Source organism: Nyctereutes procyonoides, unplaced genomic scaffold (assembly GCF_905146905.1).
Source record: "Nyctereutes procyonoides isolate TBG_1078 unplaced genomic scaffold, NYPRO_anot_genome, whole genome shotgun sequence".
NCBI classification, from domain to species: domain Eukaryota; kingdom Metazoa; phylum Chordata; class Mammalia; order Carnivora; family Canidae; genus Nyctereutes; species Nyctereutes procyonoides.
In genome coordinates this window covers 19,747,915-19,772,863 of record NW_026575034.1, presented here as the reverse complement: position 1 = coordinate 19,772,863, position 24,949 = coordinate 19,747,915, and the positions used below count along the sequence as shown (strand labels likewise).

General features: G+C 41.4%; 1 protein-coding gene across 2 annotated transcripts in view; it reads left to right on the top strand.

Annotated features, from left to right (window-relative positions):
- SYT9 (synaptotagmin 9) overlaps nt 1-24,949 on the top strand; it is a 193,078-nt gene that overhangs the window by 34,466 nt on the left and 133,663 nt on the right. For both annotated transcript variants that reach the window (XM_055317550.1, XM_055317551.1), the window contains exon 2: nt 19,809-20,160. In XM_055317550.1, the coding sequence (XP_055173525.1) occupies nt 19,809-20,160 (352 nt within the window). The remainder of the gene's footprint in view (nt 1-19,808; nt 20,161-24,949) is intronic.

Here is a 24,949-nt window from a genome sequence, read left to right as displayed (position 1 = left end):
TTCTTACTTGCAGGTCCACTCTCAGAGGTGACCATTTTCATCGGCTCTTTACTAGGTTAGGTTTCTGGTAATTGCCTTCACAATGTAAATAATATACTTGTGCTTCAATTTTTTATTTATCAACTTCATGATTTTTATTTATTTATCCGTGAGAGACACAGAAGAGAGAGAAACACAGGCAGAGGGAGAAGCAGGTTCCCTGCAAGGAGCCTAGGAGCCTAATGTGGGACTGGATCCCGGGACTCCGGGATCACGACCTGAGCCAAAGCTAGATCTCAACCACTGAACTACCCAGACACCCCTATTTATCAATTTTATATGTAAACAGGGTGAGGAATGTTCCCATTCCCAAGTTTTATTTGTTATTATGTTTTGGATCCTTTTATTGGTTACTCTAAAAAATATGTAAATTTCCATATCCTACTGTATCAACTTTAGTCATTATTTCCGGGTCCTCTGCTTTGTAGGATGAAGGTAAATTGGTTGACTATCATGCTGTTACTATGCTGTGATGGTAACATTCTTACATTCTGTATTGTAATCATGAAGTCATCCATGCTTTGCCCATATGTTAATCCTAAGTATTGCATACCAACAAACTGTGTTTTACGGTACACTTGAAGCTTTCTTAACTAACTTCCAGTTGTCTGTTTGGCTGGAATTATCAGGGCTTTCCATTTCTTCTAGAAGACATTTCATAAATACCATGAGAAGCTGAGTGCTCAGAGACAGCAGGCTTTTCACTACAATTCATGTTTGTTTCTGCTTCCATAAGTTAAGTGGAATGCTTCCTAGGAAGCAGTTATTTTTGTTCTAGAACTTATTTATTCTGGTTGTAATTATTATTTCAATTATGTAATTTAATTAAATATTGCATATGCTGGTGAAATATGAATACTAAAAGGGAATTATTGTTTCTGTGAAAATTGAACTAAATGCTCCCTAAGACTTACTAAAGGTAAGTCGTATTTTTAAATGTTGCTGATATGATAAGAGTAGAGGAGCGATTGTGAAAGACTGAAAACCATGGTAAAAACCTAGGATGCTCCTATCAGATTGCCTCACAAATATCTTTAACTTCATATTCTAGTTTAAACAAACTCGAGTTGAACACAGTCTTATGGGTATTTGTGACATAAGAAAGACAACACAAAACTATAATCCAAGGACCCATATGCAAAGAGAAGTGCTTTACCTGGTATCGAAGAATTGGTGAATTAATATTTTAAGTTAAAACAAAATGTTTAAGATAAAATATTTGAGGTATAGGGGAGGTGGGCTTTTTTCCTTTAACTGACTTTTTCAGTTAACTGGCATCAACCACATGAGCTAAAAGTGTTATTGACTGGTAATGTTAGAGCACAGTGACTGAGTAGCCTTCAACAAGTTACCTTTCTGTAGGCAGGTTTCCTCTTCTGCTAAGCTGTGGTGATCATAGGGTTTCCGTATGATCAGTGAATTAGCACACAGGTGATGCTTATCACAGCATCGGCCCTTGTTAGGTGCTCACAGGTGGAGCTATTATTACTGCTATTGTCTTTTTGTGATTTTGTAAAACTCAGTAACTCCTGCACCATCAAGTGGGATTGGACCTCGGAAAAGGAAACACGGTTTTATGTTGTTAACCTTGTGCCACTTGAAGTTCCTTGGATCCAAAGTTTTCAGTTATGTGCCATCACTTGTTCATAATTTTGTTGTATTGTAATTAACTTGATATCTGACTGTAACTTCCTTTTTTTTTTTAAGATTTTATTTATTTATTCATGAGAGACATACAGAGAGAGAGGCAGAGAGACATAGGCAGAAGGAGAAGCAGGCTCCATGCAGGGAGCCTGACGCGGGACTTGGTCCCAGGTCTCCAGGATCAGGCCCTGGGCTGAAGGCGGTGCTAAACTACTGAGGCACCCTGGCTGCCCTGTAACTTCCTTTTATGGCATTTTGTGTTTCTTGGACTATCTTACAGTATTTTCTATCAGCAAATATAAAAGGAAGCATATTTCTTCACTTTATTATCAAAAATAGCCAGTCTCTTGATCATATATATGGTATTGGGAATCTACTTTTTTTTTTTGAAATGTTTATTTTATTTTATTTATTTATGATGGGCACACAGTGAGAGAGAGAGAGAGGCAGAGACATAGGCAGAGGGAGAAGCAGGCTCCATGCACCGGGAGCCTGATGTGGGATTCCATCCCTGGTCTCCAGGATCGCGCCCTGGGCCAAAGGCAGGCGCTAAACCGCTGCGCCACCCAGGGATCCCGGGAATCTACTTTCTTCTTGATAGTTCCTGCTCTCATCTAGAAATATTCTCTCTAACCTACACAGAGGTGCTGTCCTGGGACCGCATATCACTGGCACTTGAAGGTTAAGCACACTGTTTATTAGTTTCCCTACTTTCTCTTTTTTGAATTCCTTTTATTTTTATTTAGTTAGAGTACATTCTCAAGTAAATTTTTCAGAAGATGGACATAGGATATAGATACTGAGTTCTTGCATTCTAAAAATGCTTTTATTTTGCCCTCATTTTTATGGATGATTTGGCTAAGCATACATTCTATAATGAGAATAATTTTCTCTTGGATATTTAAAGGTACTGTTTCACGGTCTTCTTGCATTACAGAATTGCTTAAAAGTCTAAAGGTGCTTGCTTCTAGATCTCTTCATGATGTTCTCTCTAGCCTTGGGGTTTTGAAATTTCATAGCAGTGTGTCTGAATATATGCCTTTTTTCATTCATCTTGCTCAGCATTTTCTGGGATATTTAGTCCAAAACCATATGTCTTTCTTTCACTCTGGGAAATGTTATTTTTATGAGAACTTCTTCCTCTCCATTTTCTCTTTGAGAGGGACTCCTGGATTAATCCTCTTTGTTTCCCAGCTTCTCTGCAGCTTTTTTCTTTCTGCTCTGTATTCTTAGTATCTTAGAAGGCAAAAGTTTACATCAGAATAGCCTAATGTGGTGAATCCTTTGTTTCCTCCTCTCATTTCTCCATACTTTTCGACCCTTTAACCCTAATTTTCCACATTCTCCCCCTCACCTAATCATGGGGTTTGAGCATTGAGAAACAGAAAGACAACTCATTATGAGTTTACTTAGGCCATTGGGTTCTATTTCCACATCCTGGGGGCCACACTGTCTTAGTCCACTTGGGTTCCTATAACAAACTACCATAGACTGGGTGACTTATAAATAACAGAGATTTATTCCTCACAATTCTGAGGTCTGGAAAGTTCAAGATTAAGATACAGGCAGATTCAGTGTCTGTTAAGGGCCCACTACCTAGTTCATAAATGCCTTTTTCTCACTGTGTCTTTACCTGGTGGAATGGGCAAGAGAGCTCTCTGGGGCCTCTTTTATAAGGGAACTAATCCAATTCATGAGGGCTTTACCCTCATAACCTCCCAAAGACCCACCTCCTAACACATCGGGTATTAGCACTTAATATATGAATTTTGGAGGTATACAGTCTATAGCACAAGCTACTCCTAGATCCAATTTTAGGGAATTTTGAGACTAAAGTTAGCCAGGCTTCTCTCTTTTCAATGCTCATATTAAATTAATGGTTCTTGGGACACCTGGGTGGCTCAGCGACTGAGTGTCTGCCTTTGGCTCAGGTCATGATCCCAGGGTCCTGGGATCGAATCCCGCATTGGGCCCCCTGCTCTGCGAGGAGCCTGCTTCTCTCTCTGCTCCTTGCTTCCCCTGCTGTGTTCTTGCTTTCTCTTCCTCGCTATCTCTGTCAAATAAATAAATAAATAAAAATCTTTTTAAAAATAAATATACAGATTATCTCAAGGTGAAGAAGGCTATAGTAAGGAGCTTGATCCTCTTCTAAGACAGGGAGCAACTCAATTTCTGCTCAGACCTCTGAACAAGTAAGGGTAGAAACCATAACCACCAGCAAACTGAGAAGCCAATGTGGGTAAATATGTCCAATCATTACTTGATGTTATCTTAGGAAGAAATAAGCTGACTTTGCTGAAAACCCCTTCTGACTAATGTTGGTTGCAGAGTTCTGAACCTTACACTCATGACTTTATAAAAAGAACCATTAGTTAATTAATTTTTTAAAAGATTATTTATTCCTGAGAGACACAGAGAGGCAGAGACACGGACAGAGGGAGAAGCAGACTCCTGGCACAGAGCCCAATGCGGGACTCAATCCCAGGACCCTGGGATCATGACATGAGCCAAAGGCAGACACTCAACCAGCTGAGCCACCCAGGTGCCCCTGTACCCTTATTTTATTTTTTATTTTTTTAAAAGATTTTATTTATTTATTCATGACAGACACACACAGAGAGAGAGAGAGAGAGAGAGAGACAGAGAGAGACAGAGAGAGAGGCAGAGACAAAGGCAGAGGGAGGAGCAGGCTCCATGCAGGGAGCCTGACATGGGACTTGATCCTGAGTTTCCAGGATCACACCCCGGGCTGAAGGCAGCATTAAACCACTGGGCCACCAGGGCTGCCCTGTACCCTTATTTTAAACCTAACTTGATTAATAGTGATGATATCTAATTGCAACTTTTTCTTTCTCATTTGGTACAATGAGATAGAGGCCCCCTTTTAGTTTCTAACAAATTATAAATCAGCAAACATCTAGAATTTTCCAAAACAGTATATAAGTTATAAATACAACCAAACACTTTATGCTTTCATTCCCTTTCCTTATATATTTTATAAGTTATTTATGGAAGTTGAATTGTTTAGGCTCTGATGCACCACATTTTCCAAGTGGTAGATAGCAGTCCATATGTTCACAGTGGAAAGAAACATCATGACTTCATGGCAAATGGCAAAGATACTCCTAGACTTGATTTTACAAGATTGTCAAAGGCTCTTCTGACACAGACTCCGGAGTCACAACAGTGGGAATAAGTAAGTGATGCTAGGGCTCTGGGAAACCCTGGAAGGAACCCCAAACTGTGGGGTGGGCAATACTCCATTAAGAGTATTTTGGTAGAGGGACTTGAGAGAGACCGGGTGCCTGGCTATTTACTACTAAAGCTGTGGAGTTATGTATGTATTTGTTAGAAATGTAACTCTTCACAACCTGCTCCTTGCATAGTAATTCTTGTATTTTTATGATGATGTCTCATCCTTTATGATCATTTCAATAATTCTTATTTCTGTTTAATTGATTAAATATCTCCTGGCCACATAGTTGCCTCCTATGTGAGGCAACTTTAGCATTTTATACCTAGGCCTGCTGGACCATCATTCTTTACCTGCTACGGGATAGGAAGGACTCCTGTCTTTCCACTTCTTGTGTTTTCCTATGAGTCTCCCATGGGCAATATGGTAGATAATAATATCCCACTTAAAATGAGCCACTCTGTTTGGCTCTGCCATCTTTCAGCTGAACCTACTGCTTGTGTCCTGCCTCTAATGTGTACTTGCTGCTCCTGCTGTTTCTTCTTCCAATGTTGCTCCTGTGTTCCTCGCCTTGGCTGCCCGTTAATCTCTGCTCTGTCCTTAGGGCCCCCTGCATGATCTGCTAGTGGTCTAGCCACAGTTTCTTTTGCACCTTTATGTGTGAGAACCCTGCCCTCTCTACTTGCTCTTTGGAGTTTTCATTACTCCTGTCTCTGGCACTTGCATTTTTGGTCTTTAGGAAAAACACTTTTCCTGTCTCAAGCCTTGTTTGTATAGAGTGTGTCATGGCAGTGTTGCTTGGACTGAGTGATACAGGATACTGATGAATGACAGAAAAGTGGGAGAAGGTCTATGCAGCTGCAGGACAGCACATTCCATCCAGGGTCAGGGAACTGGCAGAATGTTAGTAAAACAATTACTTGTGGCCCCCTTTCCCAGTTAAGTCTCTGAAGCATCATTTGGAATGGCCCCCCAGGCTCTCTTGTTTACTCGGCATTTTGTAGCTGCCTGCCTGTGCTCTCTGGCTGACATTGTCTTCGGTTCTCTCTGCACTTTTGAGAGGTGAAGAGCCTATGTAGGCTTCATTAAAATGAAGCACACTATTTGGCTTATCAGAGACATGGAAAGTAGAACTGTGGTTACCAGGGCCTGGGGAGAGGGATGGAGAAGTGAATGGGAGGTTATTGTTTAATGGGTGCAGAATTTCAGTATGGGATAATAAAAAGTTCTGGAGGTGGACGGTGGTGATGGCTGCACAAGTGTGAATGTGCTTAATGCCACTGAAGTGTGTACATAAAAATGGTTAAAATGGTAAATCTTCTGTTTTGCAGAATTTTACCACAACAACAACAAAAAAAAAGTGGAAAATAAAGCCCTACCCAATATAAAGAGAAGTCTTAGGAAAAAAAACATCAGTGTGTGCTTATAGCTATAGTTGTAGCCACTTTGCCTGTTAGTCAAAATTTCTGTGACTCAAGGAGAGGCAGGCCTAAAGAGATAATTTTTGAGAAGCATTGGTATTCTTTGTATCTTCCAGTTAGAGTTAAGAGTAATTTGTATTGAAACCTAAAGTATTTTTCTTCTTTACAGCGAATGCTTTTTAGAACAAGTACTACATTTTGGGGTCATATACCAGTATTATTAATCATTCTGGTGTTGAATAGATGCCACTTTCTATACCTAACTACTAATGAAAATGAATGATTTAAGAGAAACCATCTTCATTTTGGCAGCATGAAATATTTACTGAAAGGAAATCGACTTAAAAACATAATTTGTGGGATCCCTGGGTGGCGCAGCGGTTTGGCGCCTACCTTTGGCCCAGGGCGCGATCCTGGAGACCCGGGATCGAATCCCACATCGGGCTCCCGGTGCATGGAGCCTGCTTCTCCCTCTGCCTCTGTCTCTGCCTCTCTCTCTCTCTGTGACTATCGTAAATAAATAAATAAAAAACCTTTAAAAAAAAAACATAATTTGTAGAAAATTAAGAGTTTACAAGACACGAGAGCCCATGCTTTTAATCAGTTGCCAGTTATTTAAGCCTGAATGTCTTGCACAGGCAGATCCATGACCTGGTGGGTACATTAGGGTTTCACGTATAGAAGTCCAAACTAGTAAAAAGTTATATGTTGGAAGAAGCCTGTTCCCATGGACCAGGGTTCAAGACAGACAGAGGGGAAAAAAATAGGGAAGAGCTGGAGCCAAGAGTTCACTCTCTGTTCTGACTTAAGCATCCTGTGGCTTGGAACCTTTCTTAGGAGAGGTGCTTCTAGGGTTAGTGTTGCCCTAAAAGCAAGACTATCTGGAGACACTATCTGGCTGTAAGAATGTCTCCTGAAAATGTGATTTCTCTGACACACTCTTTATAGGTCACTCTACCCCTAATTACAATAATAATTTCATCAAAGCAGCTCAATACAATGCATTGTGAAGTTCATTTAAGAAATGATGCCTGTTTACAGAGCCCATGCTCTTTCCATTGCCCTGCACTGCCTCTATAGAGTCTTAAATGTTCAAAGAAGCATGGAATACTGTATCATTTTCAATCGTGATGAAAAGGTTATCTTAATGCTCACTCTATATATACTGAAGCACACGACTTCTTTAGCTGTTTCTTTTCCTGAAGCACATTTTTTTAGTGGATACAAAAATGGAAATGATACACAGCTTAGAATTTTATCATTCATCAAACATTGAGTGCCTCCTGTGTGCCAGACATCATGCTAAGTTGTAGAAGAGACTTTAGATATAAAATTTCTCTCACTCAAGAACGTGAGATCTGGAAGGGCCCTTCCATCTCATTGCATCTTTTTTTTATATATTAGGAAACTCAGGCTCAAATATGAGTTCAGGTTCCCTGAGGTTAAGCAGGTGACAAGAGGTAGGGCCTAGAATATAAAACAGCTCATTCTACAGCATATCATTCTGGGTCCCAGTGGAAACAGGCACTGTGGTCAAACTGGGTAATTTGAGGATTGCTTAATAAGTGAGTTTTACAAGGCATGGTCAGGATGCAGGGAAGCCAGCAAGGGATGGTACAGTACTCCAGGGCTTGAAATAGTAGAGAGCCATCGCCACCCATGAGCCTGAAAGAATCCAGAAAAGGGGCTATGGCTTCCAGTAGCGGGACACATATGGCCTGGTAACCTAGCTGGAAGAGAACTGGGGGAATAAATAACTGTAACTTCATTCTCTACTCACCCTCTGATTTCCTATTAGGGCCTCTTCTTGGCCTAACTCAACAGAAGCCAAGGCAAGGGACCTCATGGATACAGTCCATTTGAGTCAACCTCCATGTCCCAAAATGAGACAGAGGGGGAAGGAGATGGATTTGGGGTAAATGGAAGATGCTGTGGTGGCTCAGTGATTGAGTATCTGCCTTCGGCTTGGGTAGTGATCCTGGGGTCCTGAGATGGAGTCCCACAATCAAGCTTCCTGTAGGAAGCCTGCTTCTCCCTCTGGCTATGACTCTGCCTCTCTTTCTGTGTCTCTCATGAATAAATAAATAAAATCTTGAAAAAAAAAAAAAGGAAGATGCTTTCTAATTGAGCAACCAACCCACTTCACCTCTGAAAGGAGAAGAGGTAGGGTAATGATAAGGAGCATTTAGGGAAAAATGACTCCTCATGGGAGCCAGGAATGGGAAGAAGCATTGTCACCCTAACATTCCATATTGCTTTATGAGATTTTTCTAATGCTTGTTCACAAAGGTGGTGGTCAGCAACCTCTTGATCTTGTTCCACAGGGTAGAGGAGAGATTTCAATGGTAATTGGATCAAAGCAAGACCAGATCTGGTCTAGGAAGTGACTGGGACTGATGAAATTTGGAAAGGGGTCCTGTGGAGGGTACAAATTATTGGGTCAATGCAGCAGTGCCAAGCTTAAGGAGAATCTCAACACTATGAAAGCATATGGAAGGCTTTTATATGGATGCAAGTGCAGCTAACTTTCAAAAGAGCCAGGCATGGAGGACTTTCCTCACCCCTTTTAGAAGTAAACAACGGCCCTGGAGAGGTTGCAGGCAGTCCCTAGTCTCATACAAAAAAAAAAAGAAGTGGACATCAGGTCTCCGATTGCTGCCCGTATCCTTCTGCACTGCTGGGTGGGCTAGGACCCCCAGTTTCCGCAGACACACACCAAGGAAGGTTGCCGACCTCTTTGGGTTGTATCTAGCTCCCACATGTTCTTGGGTTCCACTTCACGGTGTTCTTTTCAGGCAAGAAGTCCCCATTGTCTGACCCCATACATGTCAGATTTTCTATTATTTCACAGGAACCTGAGTACATCTGAGTGTTTCCATTTACTCTGCACAGGCCAGAATCCCATGATATGGAAAACATTGTATTTGCAGGCACTTGCAGTGAAGCTACAGTGGGTGGTAAAAGATTTTCTTAAGTAGATTTTGTTTCCAGTTAAATAATTTCTGCAGAGAATAACAAGAGACGGAGCCCAGGGGCAAACCTGATAATTCTGAACCCTCCTGTTGTGCAGACAGGAGGGGCTCAGGTGCCACAGGACTAGAAGGGCAGGGGAACCAGAGTTAAAAGCCAGCTGTTGGTGTTTGTGGTTGCAGCCCCAGTGTTGTGGGAGCAAGCCCCTGCCCCGTGTGGCCGAGGCAGAGGGGCTGATGCCAGTGTGAAGAGGAGTGGGTCACGCTGATGAGGCTGCACTTTGCAAATAGAAGGTGCGACAGAAGGTGTTCTCGCAAGGCTAATTTTAGGCCAGCTGTTTAGTTAACATACAGGATCACTTGGGCAGCCTTTTGAGGAAGGGATCTGAGGGCCTGAGACACGGTCCTGCTAAATGTGCTCCACCTTTTATGTCAATCACAGGAAAATGCAGTCATTGCCAATTTCCATGTTCTAATTCATTTTACTAGTCCATGGGCTTCTTAGGGTTAAGGCAGAGAAGAGCTCTGTCTGGCTCAGGACCTTCATCACGGTATGGACCCTGCAGGCTTGAGTTAATGCTCCTTAATCCTTGCAGTTTTTACCATGAGCTAGTGCTAAGAGGACCTGCTGCAAGCATGAAAAAGTAGGAATGGTCCTAAACTGTAGCCTCCAGTTGGATAGCACCCATTGGCTTGTGGTCACTAACGGGAATGATGGTAATGACTTTAGCTCTGGATACAGATATTGCTGTGAACCCAAGGTCATTTGGCATCTTCACACGAACCACAGAATTGCAAGAGCCATGCCCCAGACCTTTATGACAGATGAGGAAGACCATAGAGAGGCAGTGACCTACACAAGGTTATGAATTACAAATGGTGGCATAGCTGGTCCTAGAGCTCGTGGAACATGCCAGTTCTTTCCTGGAGCCTCCATATACAGCTGGCCTTTCTTCTGGTAAAGTCTTTTGCTCACATGGCCAAGTGATCTGAGTTTGGTCTTTGTATAAGAGTAGTAGTTTTAAGTAGGACTTGGCTCCCTCCTCTTTTATGGTAAGCCTTTTCTAAAAGCAGGTTGGGTTATGTATCCCCCACTTCTGGGCTTCAGTAGCTAGCACTGGTGATTCGGTGATTCATGAATAACATTGTTGAAATTCTCTTGACTAGTGGTTCCGGAGGGCAAGCAAATACCAGGTGCTTAATAGGCCCTCCTTTTTTTTTTTTTTTGTCCTCAGTAATTAAGCTCCATAAGCACCTATTAGGCACCTGATGTTTGCTTGTCCTAGCCCATTTCATCAAGCTACAGGAGGTCTCACTATTTATTAACCACGCTGACCATTTTTTGACATAAGAGTAAGTCTGGATAAGCAGTGGCTGAATCCTGAAAACACAAAACCCAATAATTTATTGAGTGCTAGGACCTTTCTAAGCACTCACTATAACCCCAAGAAGTAAATACTATTATTATCCCAGCATTGTTACAAAGAGAAATAAGATAAGGAGAAATCTAAATGTGGTTACACCACTGGTGTGGGGCTGCAGACCTTGACTATGTGATTCTAGAACGCGTGCCCCTAACCACTGTGCTGTTGTGCTTGCAGTATAATTAAAGAGAAAGTTCTGCAAGATTGCATTTCCCAGACAACTTAAGTGCAATCATTTAAACACCAAAACATCTAATTTTAGTCTAAAATCTATTATATACTTTTTTTTTTTCTAAAGATTTATTTATTTATTTGTTCATGACAGGCATAGAGAGAGAGAGGCAGAGACAGGCAGAGGGAGAAGCAGGCTCCATGCCGGGAGCCTGACGAGGACTCCCTGGGCCAAAGGCTGGGGCTAAACCGCTGAGCCACCCAGGGATCTCCTATTATATACTTTTATCTAAGATGCCTGAGGGTCACCATCCAGAAGATGCCCTCCGGGCTACTGAGGTGTATATGGGGCTGAGTTCCCCTTTTCTGGATAACTCCAGAATGCTGTGATTATTAAACACAGCAATTTTACTATATTATTCTCTTTTTAAATTGTAGAATAATACATATTCATTGTATTAAGGCTAAAAAGACAGTAAATAAAGTATTCAAATGAAGGCCTCATGGTCACATGGAAGGGATTGTTGATGAGGGAATTCTGACATGGGCTTTTGTGGGTGATCACTCAAGTTTCTTGTAGTACAGGGTTTTTCATGTTGGTTCCGTTCCCTGAAACACCTGACAGCTTATCCTCAAAGCTGTCTGGTCTTGCCTGTTCCCTCCATCTAATTACATTACTGCTTTACCTACAAGGCACCAGTTAATAGCCTCAAGTTCTCTGTGGCGCTGTCTAACTAGATTTTCCAGTGTTATCTTTATTAGGCCCTCAAGACACAATTGTTTTAGGATTAGGAAGGCATCTTGTGTTCTGAACCACTATGTGTCTGTGTGCGCACATGGATATATGTATGCCTTATGTATAGATATACATCAGGTGTACTCAGTGTTATCTATATACTGTCTACATTAGCTTAATCTCAGATTTGAAATGCTTATTAAAAATGGAAATTAAAGGTCTTTACCCCAAGGCCTATTAAATAAGAAAGTCTAAGATTGGAGTCAGGGATCAACATTTTTCCTGACCGAAACATGTTTTGTTTTTTATTTTTCATTAAGAAATTGTCAGAAGTAAAAAGAATAATAAACTCCACATACTCATTACTCAGTTTCAATAACTATTAACCCGTGGTCAATCTTGTTTCATTTATAATTTGAAACAAATTCCAGATATCATTTCAATGTTTTCATTTGTATCTACACAACATAACCGCAATATAATTATTATATCTAGAAAGTAGTTAACAGTAATCTCTAACATCATTACGTTTCTAGTTCCAATTTTCCTTGTCTAAAATGTTTCTTAATTGTTTAGTGTTTTGGATGCTGAATCACATAATTATTTATATTTCATTCTTTTCTCTGACAAGTGGGATGTTGGGAGCCAATTCTCTAGCCACTTCTGGCAACTTTACAAAACTTCATACATGTTTTTTGGCTATGTACCTTACCCCTGACTTCATCTTCATTTTGCTTTTATTTTTCTTCGGTCCTGATTTCCTCACAAAGTTTATTTTATTTTATTGTGCTGTATATTAATTTTTTAAAATTTATTTATTTATTTTAGGGAAAGAGTGTGTGTGCAAACATGTGAGCAGGGGAGGGGCAAAGGCAGGGAGAGGGAGGGAGAATCTTTGGGAGACTCCTTGGCAGAGCATGGAGCCCATGGGGGGGCTGGATCTCACAACCCTGAAATCATGACCTGATCCTCAATGGACTGAGCTATCCAGGCCCCCCAGTGTGGTGTGTGTGTGTGTATGTGTGTTATATATATCTTTTAAACTGCCTCTAATCCTTTGATTGAAAGGTAAGTCATATGTAGATGAATGGATCAGTGACATTGAGCCACTTGCCTGTCTTCATTTTGCAGTCTTTTAAGCCAGTTCCTATCATCTGAGCTTCTGACTTTGAGTTCCCTCTTCTTTATGTCCCACTCCATCTCAGGCCCAGTGCTTAGCACCATTTTTCTGGTTCTGATCTTTTATGCTTTCCCTCCTCAATTGTGATTCCCAGCTTCTTTTGCCTACCCTGGAAATACCACATTTCCTTCATCCCGAGTGTCGATTGGCTTTTCTGGGTCTTCATTGTCTGTTTCCTTTGGCCAGGAGAGGACTAGACACAGACCCTAAATCTTTAGGTTCCAGTGTAATCCTTTTGAAAACTCCAGTCCTCTGGGACAATACGAAGTTGGGAAGAGATAAGAATAAAAAATATTTCTTCTAGGGGTGGTGGAAGGGGAGGAGGGCGGGGGGTGGGGGTGAATGGGTGACGGGCACGGAGGGGGACACTTGACGGGATGAGCACTGGGTGTTATTCTGTATGTTGGTAAATTGAACACCAATAAAAATTAATTTATAAAAAAAAATATATATATATTTCTTGATCAGCCCCCATCACTAGTTGGGCCTGGGTGATCCCATGGACAATATCTCCCTAATATACATCTCTAAATTTTCTGCAAAGTGTCCAACTGAGTGGTCAGTAGTCTACTTAGCATCTCTTCTTAGAATTTCCATAGGTATCAGATTTTCCACTTTGTTGCCTATGGTTCCTGAATATGCAGTTTGTGGTTTTCTAGCCAGAAGCTAAGCTTCCTGAGGACAAGAGGATGTGTCTTCTCTTCATTCCTTTCTGAAATTTATGCATAGCACTTGCTTACTTCATTTAGGTTCAACAACAGGCAAAGTAGTTCTCAGAGTATATTCCAGACCAGTAGCAGCAGCAGTGGCCACACCTAGGAACTTGTTAGGCAGACCTATGGAATCAGAAGCTCTCTGCCCTCTATGAAATTTTTAATTTGTTTCAGCAGTCATGTTATTTTACTTCTAAGAACATTGTCTAATTCTTCATTCATTTACTAGTGATCTACTCTAGTTTTGTGGACTAAAAACCTTCTGGAAACATCCTGTGAATGAAAAATTCTTATTTCCTCACTGATTTTATCTGTTTTCTGTAGGAACCTCTTTTTGGCTTCTATGCATTGAACTGGATGCTGTAAGATTTCCGTACATGGCTGGTGATTCTTTGTAGCTTAGTCATATTTAATAATGAGGTAGTAGAAAAGCTATGAGGCTGTGTATCTGTGGGTGATATTTTATTTTATTTTATTTTTTTTGTGTGTGTGGGTGATATTTTAACAGGCAAAATTTACTTTAATGGGATTTAGGGGTTAGATTTTTTGGCAAGAATGTGGCGGATTTTGCCCTTGGGCACTAATTCTCATACTAGTGGCCTTGGTTTCTTCCTAGATAGATCGGACAATATTTTTGTGAAGATTTTCAATCCATGCCCATATTTTTAGCTCTGTATCTCAGTCTTAGCTGCCTCCACATTGGAAATATCTGTGTCCTGAAGCTGAGGTCAGTAGGTAAGGTTGCCTACCCTTTAGGTGTATTACTTTCTGCATTCCTCTCCTGCTTCTCTATCCACATACAGTCTTCCAGGAAAGTTTTCCAGTTTGTCAGTTGTCTTGTGCTGTACTCCCTGTTATTATCATTTATATTTTTTATTTACTTTCTATCATTTAATGGGGGTCTCCAGAAGAAGAGGATATTAACATGTATACAGATGTGTCACTATGAATCAAAGTCCCCCTTAAATATTTCATATACATATTTGCACTCATGCTTCCTTATCAACATCAAGTCAAGGTATCGATAATTTCTACATGCTAACAATATAGGACACTTAATTTGTTTTTACTTTTTTCCTTCTTCTGCCTCCCATATTTTGTTGGAATTGTCGGGATTTAAGTATGCGTATAGCATCCTTTTACTCTTTTATGTGTTTTTTTTTCCTGAGCAGTTACATTGAACTTCATAACCTCATAACAGCAATAACTTAGATTTAGTGTACTTTGTGCTATTTTCTTTGCTTATCACTAATTCTTGTGATACACAGTATGTAAGTCTATATCTTATATAGTATATCTTTCCTTTTCTTGGGTTCTCTATTCTGACAAAAATTTTTATTTGTTTGTTTGGAGAATTTCTTAGGTTTGATGCAGGAGAAGGTACATGAATGGTATATTTTCTGAGTCACTGACTGCTTAAAAATGCCTTTTCCCCCTCTTGTGATAATGTGGCTAGCTATAGAATTCTAGGGGTACAATCTTCTTTTCTTAAAAGATCAGGTAGGATCTCAAGGCTGTCTGATTCTGATCACTACTGCATCCATATTTCTTAGTTTTATTGACTATTTTATAAATCTTACTGAGTATAGGAATTAATTTGCCTCTTACGTTAATTTGTTTAATGTCAAGGGCCAGTTTATTCTAATGGCTCAGCTTGGTTAACTTCTTTTGAGCTACTCATTTGTCCCATAGCTTTTCTTTGGTTGTCAGTTTATGTATTCTCTTCCTGGCCCTTCACAGTTTAGGGGAACAACTACTGTTCATCTGTCCATGTACAGTGTATGGACTATGGACTTTGAAGCCTTTCTTTCATTGGACAATAATATTTGCCATTCCAAAACAAGTCTTTAGGCTTGCATGGGTCTCTTAGAATTATAGATGTATAGGGATATCTGTTGAGTGTAGGGATGTCATGGTGTCTTGTATCTGGTTTGAGGGGTATTGCTACAGTACATCATGTCCAATGGCTACATCTAATAGCAGCTAGAAGAGAGTTCTGATGGTCAGACCTGATTGCAGGATCTTCTGTGCCACATCTTCCTTGGAAGAATGTACTCAATATCTTGGGTATAGTTTTCATGCACAGTCACCCCCAAGCAGCAGCACCTCCAGGGATCTGGAGCAGAACTGGGTTGCCATTTGCCTCCCTTCATCCCTGAATCACCATCTGGTTATTCTCTTGGCTCTTGGACAAAAGAACTAATTATACTTACCCATTTTTTAAGAAAATTTATCTTTAGAATAATCATTTTTTGATGTTACTATTTTTTTCCATTTTTGTTATGAAATATGCCATAAATGCCAAAGAATATATATATATATAGATATATATATTGATATATATTGATAACATATGGTTTCAGGATCAATCATAAAACAAATGGCCATGTACCTACCACCTAACTTAAGAAATAACTTCTCTTCTAAGCAAAGCTATTGTGTGATTCTGAGCTGATTCTCTTCCCTATCCTAAGGTTGTAAGTCTGAGGTGGCTAGTATCTATGGCCGTAGTGACTCCACAGCAGTTTTTTCTAACACTTTGTTCTGAAAAAAGAAAATTGTCCAGAGGGTACCCTGAGTTGTTTGCAAAACAGAAGCCCAGATGATTGTACTCAGTGGTTGGTGTGTCTGTGTAGGTCATCATTGGTTTCTTCTGGAAGATATTCCCTGGCCCATTGCTAACACACATGGCATTTTAGTGTGAGTAAGAAAAAAATCATTTTTGTCACTTGCAGAAATTCTCTGTAATACCTGTATGCTCCCAAATCCATAATGATTGTGAGGGTGAGTAGCACTTCCAAGGGTGTGTAGGCCACAACCATAATTCATGGTAAATGTAGCAGATGGCTACAGCGCTCCTCGGTTGGTGTCATCAGACATTTCCTGAATGCCTACTATGTGCCAGGCATTCTTTTAGTTGTTTGGCATTCAGTGCTGAGATAGACAAGATTCTTGCTCTCATGGATCCCCCATGACTGGACTTGTGAGCAGCAAGCTGAGGGATTTTTTTTGGTGCATGAGCTGAAGTCAGCTAACAAGCTGGGGACATTCTTGAGTTGGGTCAGGGCCCTGTGGTTACTAGCAAAAGTGGCCCCAGGCTTTAATTTCTTTTATTTAGTATGTTGTCTATGCCATGTTAACCCTGTGATGTTATATTGTACCAAGGTGATGAGTCCAGAGTGACCATATGCTCTAGTTTACCCTGGGTACTGGGTGAAGTCTCTTGTCCAAATGATTATTAATATCACCCCCTTCTCTCTCTCTCTATATATATATATATATATATATATATTTAAAATTTATCTATTTGTTTGAGAGAGAGCATGCGTGTGAGCAGAAGTTGTGGGGAGGAGGGCAGAGAGAGAGGGGGAAATCTCAAGCAGACACCCCACTGAGTTGGGCATCCAATGCAGGGCTCAGTCCCACAACCCTGAGATCATAACCTGAGCCAAAATCAAGATTTGGACAGTTAACTGACTGAGCCACCCAGGCACCCCCACCCTCTTCTCTCTCTTAAGGTATCCCAACTTTAGACAATAAATTATATGGTCATGTGTTAGTCAACGTTTTTTGCCATGGTAACAAACATCTCCAAAATGTTAGTGACTTAAAACATCAACTCTCTAGGATTTGCTCATGGATATGTGGATCAGCTACAGCTCTGCCCCACAGCTGGTTCCTTCCTAAGTTGGAAGAGTGAGCTTTATTTAAGATTTCTTCTCATGGGAGAAGGTGGAGCCAAGAGTACTCTGGTCAGAGGTGGCATGGGCCATATCTACTCTTATCAACTAGAGCAAGTCACATGGACAAAACCATTATCTAGGGGTTGGGATTTATTCTCCTTCCTCAGCATAGGGGGGCACTGTGGTGGAGAGGGCGGAGAGCAAATACTGGGTGAATAACAATATAATTAGTACATTGTACTGGTGAACACTACTGCTTTCCAGTGTGCCCCAACTCCAGTCTGAGCTGGTGTCTTGTAGCAGTGTCTTGTGTCAGGACAGTGCCAAAGTGATTAACAGGCGAGGAGTTTTGTCTCAGTTTGAATAACTATGTGTTAAGGGATTTCACTGTGTTGTGGAGCCTGTTTTGTTTTTAAATTTTTTTTGGACAAGGTAGGAGTTGATGTTTGCTGTGGCAGTCTGATTAACCGGGACAGGGTCTCCTCCTTTCTGTGTCCCCAGCAGTACTACCTGTGCTAGAAGTTTGTGTTGACAAATTTTCCATGCTCCTGTGTGAGCCATCAGAATGCAATGGAGCCTGTGGCTGGACCATGCTCTCTCCCTGCCTTATGTTGGGGCTCCATAAGGTGTGATTTCTGGTGCCCCTTACTTTGCCCCCACTGACTCTCCTTCCTCTTGCCATCCCTGCCCTTGCTGCTCTGCACCTGGGAGTTTTAGTTTTTATTGTTTCCTTAGTGTCACTTCATTTGCTTGTGTTAAATGTTCAGTACTAATTGGCTTTAACTTTAAAACAATTCTAGAAATTCCTCAATGTTACTGGTTCACTGATGGATTGATGGAACCCATCCTTGTTGCTGTAGAGTTTGCTAATCCCCTTTCAGTGGGACTAGAGGAGAGAAAGGTGGCAGAGTTGAGCTCACTAACCCATGTGAAACTCTTAGTATTGTCGAACAGAGATAGAATACAATTTCACCAAAAGGACAAAGATTGATGGGGAGGCATAGAGGAGATACATTAGATCCATCACCAGCCCTAGCAGCTGGCGTTCTCTCAAGAGCAATTTTTCATGAAGAAACTGTTTTATCATTTCATAAGAATGATCAAGTATCTTCAGAGTCATGCTGAAAAGCACACGGATGGTGGGTGGTCAGCTTGGCTCAGTACGTAAGTGACTTGAGGTTGGGCCTCACACGCATGTCTCAGCAGAAAGACCAGTTGTTTCATGTCGTGGATTGTTGGCATGCTGTGGATAATTGATATTGTGAAAAATAACTTATTCCTAATTATCTCCTTCATAAGAATTTGAGTCTATGAAGAAAGTATGGAATGTGTCTGTCATGTTTTCCCTTGTACAATTTCCTAAACTGAGCACAGTACCTGGCATATAATGGACATTCAGAAAACTTGGGCTGAAGCAATGCAAATATTTTGATGATGGACAGTAAAGGCAAAACCTGGGAGAATTCTTGGAGCTCCTGAGTGTAATGGAGCACAGTAAGGCCAGGTGCGAGTGTCTTTTAAAATAAGGGGTTTACAACCACCACAGTGCCAGGAATGGGTTCAGGTTGATGCCTTAGCCTCCCTGGCTCCACTGAGGCACGGGGCAGAAGCCTGAAGGGGGGTGGGCTGTATTCTGGGAGTTAGGGGCATAGCTACTGCACTGCCATGGGTCCTAACTGAGGTCACACAGTCCAGGTAGCAGATGCTATGGTTGCCTTGCCATATCCATTCACCCTCACCACTTCAGCGCGTGCCTGCTGACCTCCAAAGGCCAGCCTCTGCATTTATTTGAATGTGAGAGTTTGGGACTGCACCACTTGTGCTGCAGGTGGGAAATGCCCCGTGAGAGCTGCCCTCCAATCCCTGACTAAGGGAGCTGACGTTTTCGTAACCCAGCTCCTTGCCTCTTGTGGGGGTGACTGAAGTGTGACTCTTGCCCAGGAGATGTAACCTCCATCTGTAGTGACTGGCTTGGTAAAGCCTCTTTTGCTGGCCGCCTTCTCTGGACCACTTCCCTACTCCTCTACCTGTGTTTTCTTCACTTTCTAAATAAACCACCTGCCTTTGAATGCTTGTCTCGGGGAGTGCTACTGGGAGACCCAAACTACGATGACTGGTGCTGGGTCCCGGGCACCCGGCCACTGGCTGTAGGATATCCTTGAGGCTTCAGAGGACTTGAGCTTCATGTTGCTTAGATTCTTCAAAATCAATATCAGAAAGAGAAAGAAAACATTCCAGTTTCTTTTGATTTAGAAAACTGTTACACAACTCCCAGATTCTATTATACGGCTCTCTGAAATGACCGAGTCATTTTTAAGGACTGCTGAAACTGTCCTGCTCACAAAACCCCAGTGATTTATATTGCCCTGATGTAGGGTCTCAGTTGCCTTAGAGGGCATTCCTAGTCTCCCTGAATATATCCTCCCTCTTGCTAGAGGAGACCGTTTGGAAATACTGCCTGCCTGTTACCTTCCCTATGCTGTCTCTGAGTCTCACTGTCCCCACGCCAGAATCAGGTGACCCTGCGGCCAGCTCCCAAGGGATGAATGGATGAAAGGGTCATCTGCCTGCAGTGTGCAATGGATGGGCCCAGGAAGAACAGCCACACTGACCTTTGATCTTTGCTTCTTTGCAGATATCTCGGTGAGCCTGCTGACCCTCGTGGTCACTGCCTGTGGCCTCGCCCTTTTTGGCGTGTCTCTCTTCGTGTCTTGGAAGCTCTGCTGGGTTCCGTGGCGAGAACGAGGCCTGCTGTCTGGTAGCAAAGACAACAACCGGGAACCTCTTAACTACACGGACACAGAGACCAATGAGCAGGAGAACAGTGAGGGCTTCTTAGACCCTCCCACCCCCTGCCCTGACTCCTCCATGAAGATCAGCCACACGTCCCCGGACATCCCCCTCTCAACCCAGGCGGGGGGGCCGGAGAACTGTGCCCATGGCGTCCGTGTACAGCGCCAAGTCACAGAGCCAACCTCGTCGGCCCGGTCAGTAATGCCCCCTTCCTTTCTGAATGCAAGGCAAGGACCACTCTCTTCCCTCTCTTGCCAGTAGTAGCATTGATTAGCGCTGGAGCCCGTAGCCTTTCATACGTCCATGCAGTATTAGAGACATGAAGATGGGAACATGAAGGAACCAGTGGGCTCCTCCTTCCCTCTCCTGAGCTCCCTACGTAGGCTCCACTTAGCCATAGTAGTAGAGTTACATCGCCAAGACTTTGCATGTCAAGTACTAAGAACTTCAATAGGCATAATTTTACGGTAGTTCACAACTTTGCACAAGATGCCAAAGTTATCATTTTCATTTCACAAAAGAAGAAACTTAAGTCAGAGAGTTTATTTTTTTAAAGATTTTATTCATTTATTCATGACACACACACACACACACACAGAGGGAGGAAGAGAGAGAGAGAGAGAGAGAGAGAGAGGCAGAGACATAGGCAGAGGGAGAAGCAGGCTCCACGCAAGAAGCCCAACGTGGGACTCGATCCCGGGTCTCCAGGATCAGGCCCTGGGCCAAAGGCGGCGCTAAACTGCTGAGCCACTGGGGCTGCCCAAGTCAAAGAGTTTAAATTTAAAACAGTCATATGTTGATATGCCCTGATTCAGCCAACACCAGAGCCTGAGCTCTTAACCACTCTTCCTGCTGTCCTTCTGGTGCTATTGAATTTATGCCCCATGCTTCTGACCTGCCCTAGCTGTCACACATAGGCTGTCCCCATAGTACACAGAGTGGCTCCAGGTCTGACCTTCTTCAGCCTTTGAAAGGCCTAGAGCCCCCAGGCCTAGGGTTACTTGCTTTCTATGGGTGGGATGCTCTGTGCTTTAAGCAGGAGAGAAATCCTTTAGTGCAGTGATAAGCAGCAAGGGTTTCGGGGGATCAGGTGAACTGGCTTTACTTATGTGCGTGACACTGGACATATTACTTAACCTCCATGTTTCCATTTCCTCTTCTGTGAGAGAGGAATAGTAATAATAGCAACATGTGGGTGGTTTTAAGAATGAAGCAGTAGCATGCACATCATGCCCTTTGTACAGGCTGCATCTGGTAAGCACACCAAAGCCTGAGCTGCCATTTTGATTGCAGTATTGCCTTGGTCATGATCATTTTCATTGCGACTGGCTTCTCCCAAGACTCAGATGGGGCACAGATGTGGCTTTGAGGTTAAATAGCCAATTCTCAATCGCTGGATGTAAAAATCCTCTTTCCGTAGGAGATTTCAAGAAGAGAGATGGAGAAAGCAGCTTTTTTAAAATGAAAATTTGCCTGAGCGATAGAGGACTAGCATGTGCTGTCATTTGGAAAGTATGAGCACAGTTTGGGGGCATTTTTAAAACATCTTTTTTTATTTGTTCTCTAGAAACAGAAATAAGATTTTACCCTTTTTTTATGTTAATCGAGTTTATCCTAGAGACTCTGCTCATTCACATTAAGTGGGATGGAATATGACAGTTTATAATTTAATTTTTCCACAAACCTATTTTAGCATCATTTCCAATTCTGAATCAAAGAACTAAACCTAAAATATTCCTCTGTAAGGAAATGAATGGTTGTTTGCCATTTGATTTAGAAGAACTCCTCAGATTTTATCACTAGGATTTCTCTTTAGATATAGACTTAAATATAACTGGAGCTCTGTTTGATGCTGTCATGGCATTCATGTAGTGGTGCAGACTTGGAATAAAATTCCTTCAGTATTTCAAAAACTAGAATCTTTCAGATGAAGTATCCATTGAAATCATCTCCTATTTGTTTTTACTCTGCCTCTTAATTTTTCTGATCGAGTCCTCATTGATACAAGGTGATAATACTATGCTTTTATTAGATTATGTAGCTGAGGACTGCTGTAATTCTAATGAATTGATAGCAGTTGTATCACTATAATTATCACAATATTTATTCTAGAAAAATATATAAGTAATCTACACCTCAAGAAATATATTTCATTTAAAAATAAAAAACTGTGCTAAAAAATAAAAGTAAATGAAAACTGGTATCTTCAACATTGATTTATGGAAATTGAATAGAAGGAAAAAAAGATAAAAAGAAGAAGCAAAGGAATTATCCCTATAAAATGAATTTTACATTTAAATTTATTTTAGTTTTGGAGTCACATAATTATCTTTTCTGATGGCCAAAATCAAGTTTAGTAAAATCTGACCTACCATAAGAAAACTAAATTCTTTCCAGCTGCATTTGATCTAATACTGATAATCTGCATCATTATGCATTTAAAACATTCTTACCTAAATTACTACTGACCCAGTTTTATGGGTTATGTCTGGAAATACATATCTATGATTCATGGTCTCACCATAATGAGTGGTGTGTCATCTTCTAATTCTTTAGGAATTGTGTTATATTATAAACAAACACAAAACCTTTTTACTGACAGAATGGGAGAAATGATGTTCCAAAACATTTTTAACATTGTTTTTTAATTAATATTTTTGATACTGAATTTGGGGAGGGAGCAGGTACTCTGTACTGAGATACCTCTAAACAGTCTGCTCTGCTAGTTCTTATTTCTTTTTCTTCTCATTATGCTCTTTATTTTCTCACTCCTGTCTATTTCTTTCTTACTGATTCTCTCCTACAGTTGTTGTGATTTGTTCCAGGGGTCTTAGGACATATCCTTGACCCAGAGCACATAAGACCTAGACTCCCAGTTAAGGTTGTCTCTACTGTCCCTGAGATCCATTGGCATAGCTTCTCTCATAGCATTGACATTGGGAAGCTCACCGTCTCCTGGCCTCTTGAACTTGACTACATGTGGCCCCCCACCAATGTCTATGGAGTGCCCTAGAGATGAGCATTGTGTTATCTTCTCAGAAGGTTTCTGGTCAGGATGACTTTCTCTTGTTTTCCCAAGATCAAGCATGTTAACATTCTGTTTCTACTTAGCTCAGTTACTATTAGAACCCTCCAAAGTTCCTGTTAATTCTTTGCAGTTTAGATGAAATATCTTTTGTGTAATATCCTGGGAATATGGATTTTTTTTTCAGAATGCTTTAATACCAGAACATTTTTAAGATCTCTCTTCCAAATATATAAAAATCCCTGAATCCTCAAAATAGAAGGAACCTTGACAGGCCATCTAATGCATTTCCTGGTTCACATCCCGAGATGAAAGTCCAACCTATTTTATTAAGTCTTCTCAAACTTCCGAGGTAACACTTTGGTTTTATAAAAATTTCAGTGACTACACTGCCATCTTTTTATCAGGCCTGTTAGGGCCTGCACGTTGTTGCCACAGTCTCCTGTCAGCTCACTAGGAAGCTTTATCTGGGAAACCTTGTCACGTTCCACCTACCCTAGCTTCTCTCTCAGTGTCTTCAGAACCTCCCACCTTTTCCTGCCTTGAGGCCTTTGCACGTGCTGTTCCCTCTGCCTGGAATGCTTTTCCTTTTCCTCTCCAGCTCCAGTGTCCGCCCCCCTACAGAATCACCTCCTCAGAAAGACCTCACCAACCACCCTGTCTGAAGTATGTGCTCTTGCCTCCACCCCTTTGCACTCTTCATTCCCTCACATGCTGCCTTGCTTGCATTTCTTCACAAGGTTGAACTCTCCAAATAATGATCATTCACTTGCTGGTCACCTTGTACCCCCTCTCTAATCTGTGAGTTCCATGAGCTCAGAGACCACATCTGCTTTGTTTTTCCCTATATATCCAAACCTTGTGCAGCCCCCGGCATAGAGCACGTAGAGCAGACTTTTAGCATGGATGACTAACAGAATACCTTCATCAGTATGCAGCCACTTTTCTCGTGTTCTGCTGACAAGAATGGCAAAAGGCCAGAAGTGTAAACCGAAGAAGGGCCTATATGGGATGAGGCTGGAGGAAGGCCTCTTGTAACCTGTTTTACCTTCATCCAGAGCCTTACACGAGGACTTTTGGCCTTATCTCTGGAGTCCATAGAGTCACAGAAATATTCTGACGAAGTTGAAAGAAGATGAGAGTCATTGAACTTTAAATTTGGGTCCCATGGCTGGCCACAACTTGGTATGCTGGGGTCAAATGTCATGATTACTCAAGAGTACCACGATTCTATTAAGCTATGCTTTTGTAGGTGTGTGATGAAAACATTAATTAGGTGTAAACATTCAAAATGCACCAGTTTTTTTAATTACTCTTAGATGTTTCTTCAGATTTTAATACACTGACAGCTTCAAAAATGGAAGCTGCTTAGGCCTCTTTTAATTCTCGTGAGGTTCTGAAATTAGATGTAAATGTACATTTTCTCTACTGGGATTTAATTATTGGAAACCAAACCATATGTCCTTGGCATTCATATATTTCCTCAAGACACTTGTATTAAGCATCTGGTACATGCAAAGTTCTATAGCATGTGCAGGTCATAAGATAGATAGATAGATAGATAGATAGATAGATAGATAGATAGATAGACAGACATCCCTGACCTCAACAGGTCCATAGCCTAGTTGGGAAAATAGGTGAGAAGAATACCAGTTATACACATTGAAGTGCTCCAGTTCTCTAGATTAATCTGGCAGGAATGTCTCAGATGCTTGGGACAGGGTGAATAGGGGCTATAAGGGGCTGATTCAGGCCTGTAATGATGAGGCCTGAACTCAGTTGGAAGCAATGGGAATGGAAAGAGGCATGAGTTGTAAGCTACTTTTGAGAAGGTGTTGGACCTAGGCTTGTCATATAAATAGGGAATAAAATATTCTAAGTGAAACCAGGATTTCAAACTTGTTTAACTTGGGGGATGTCGAGGATGTAGGTGATGTATCAGAGTATCCAACTGCACT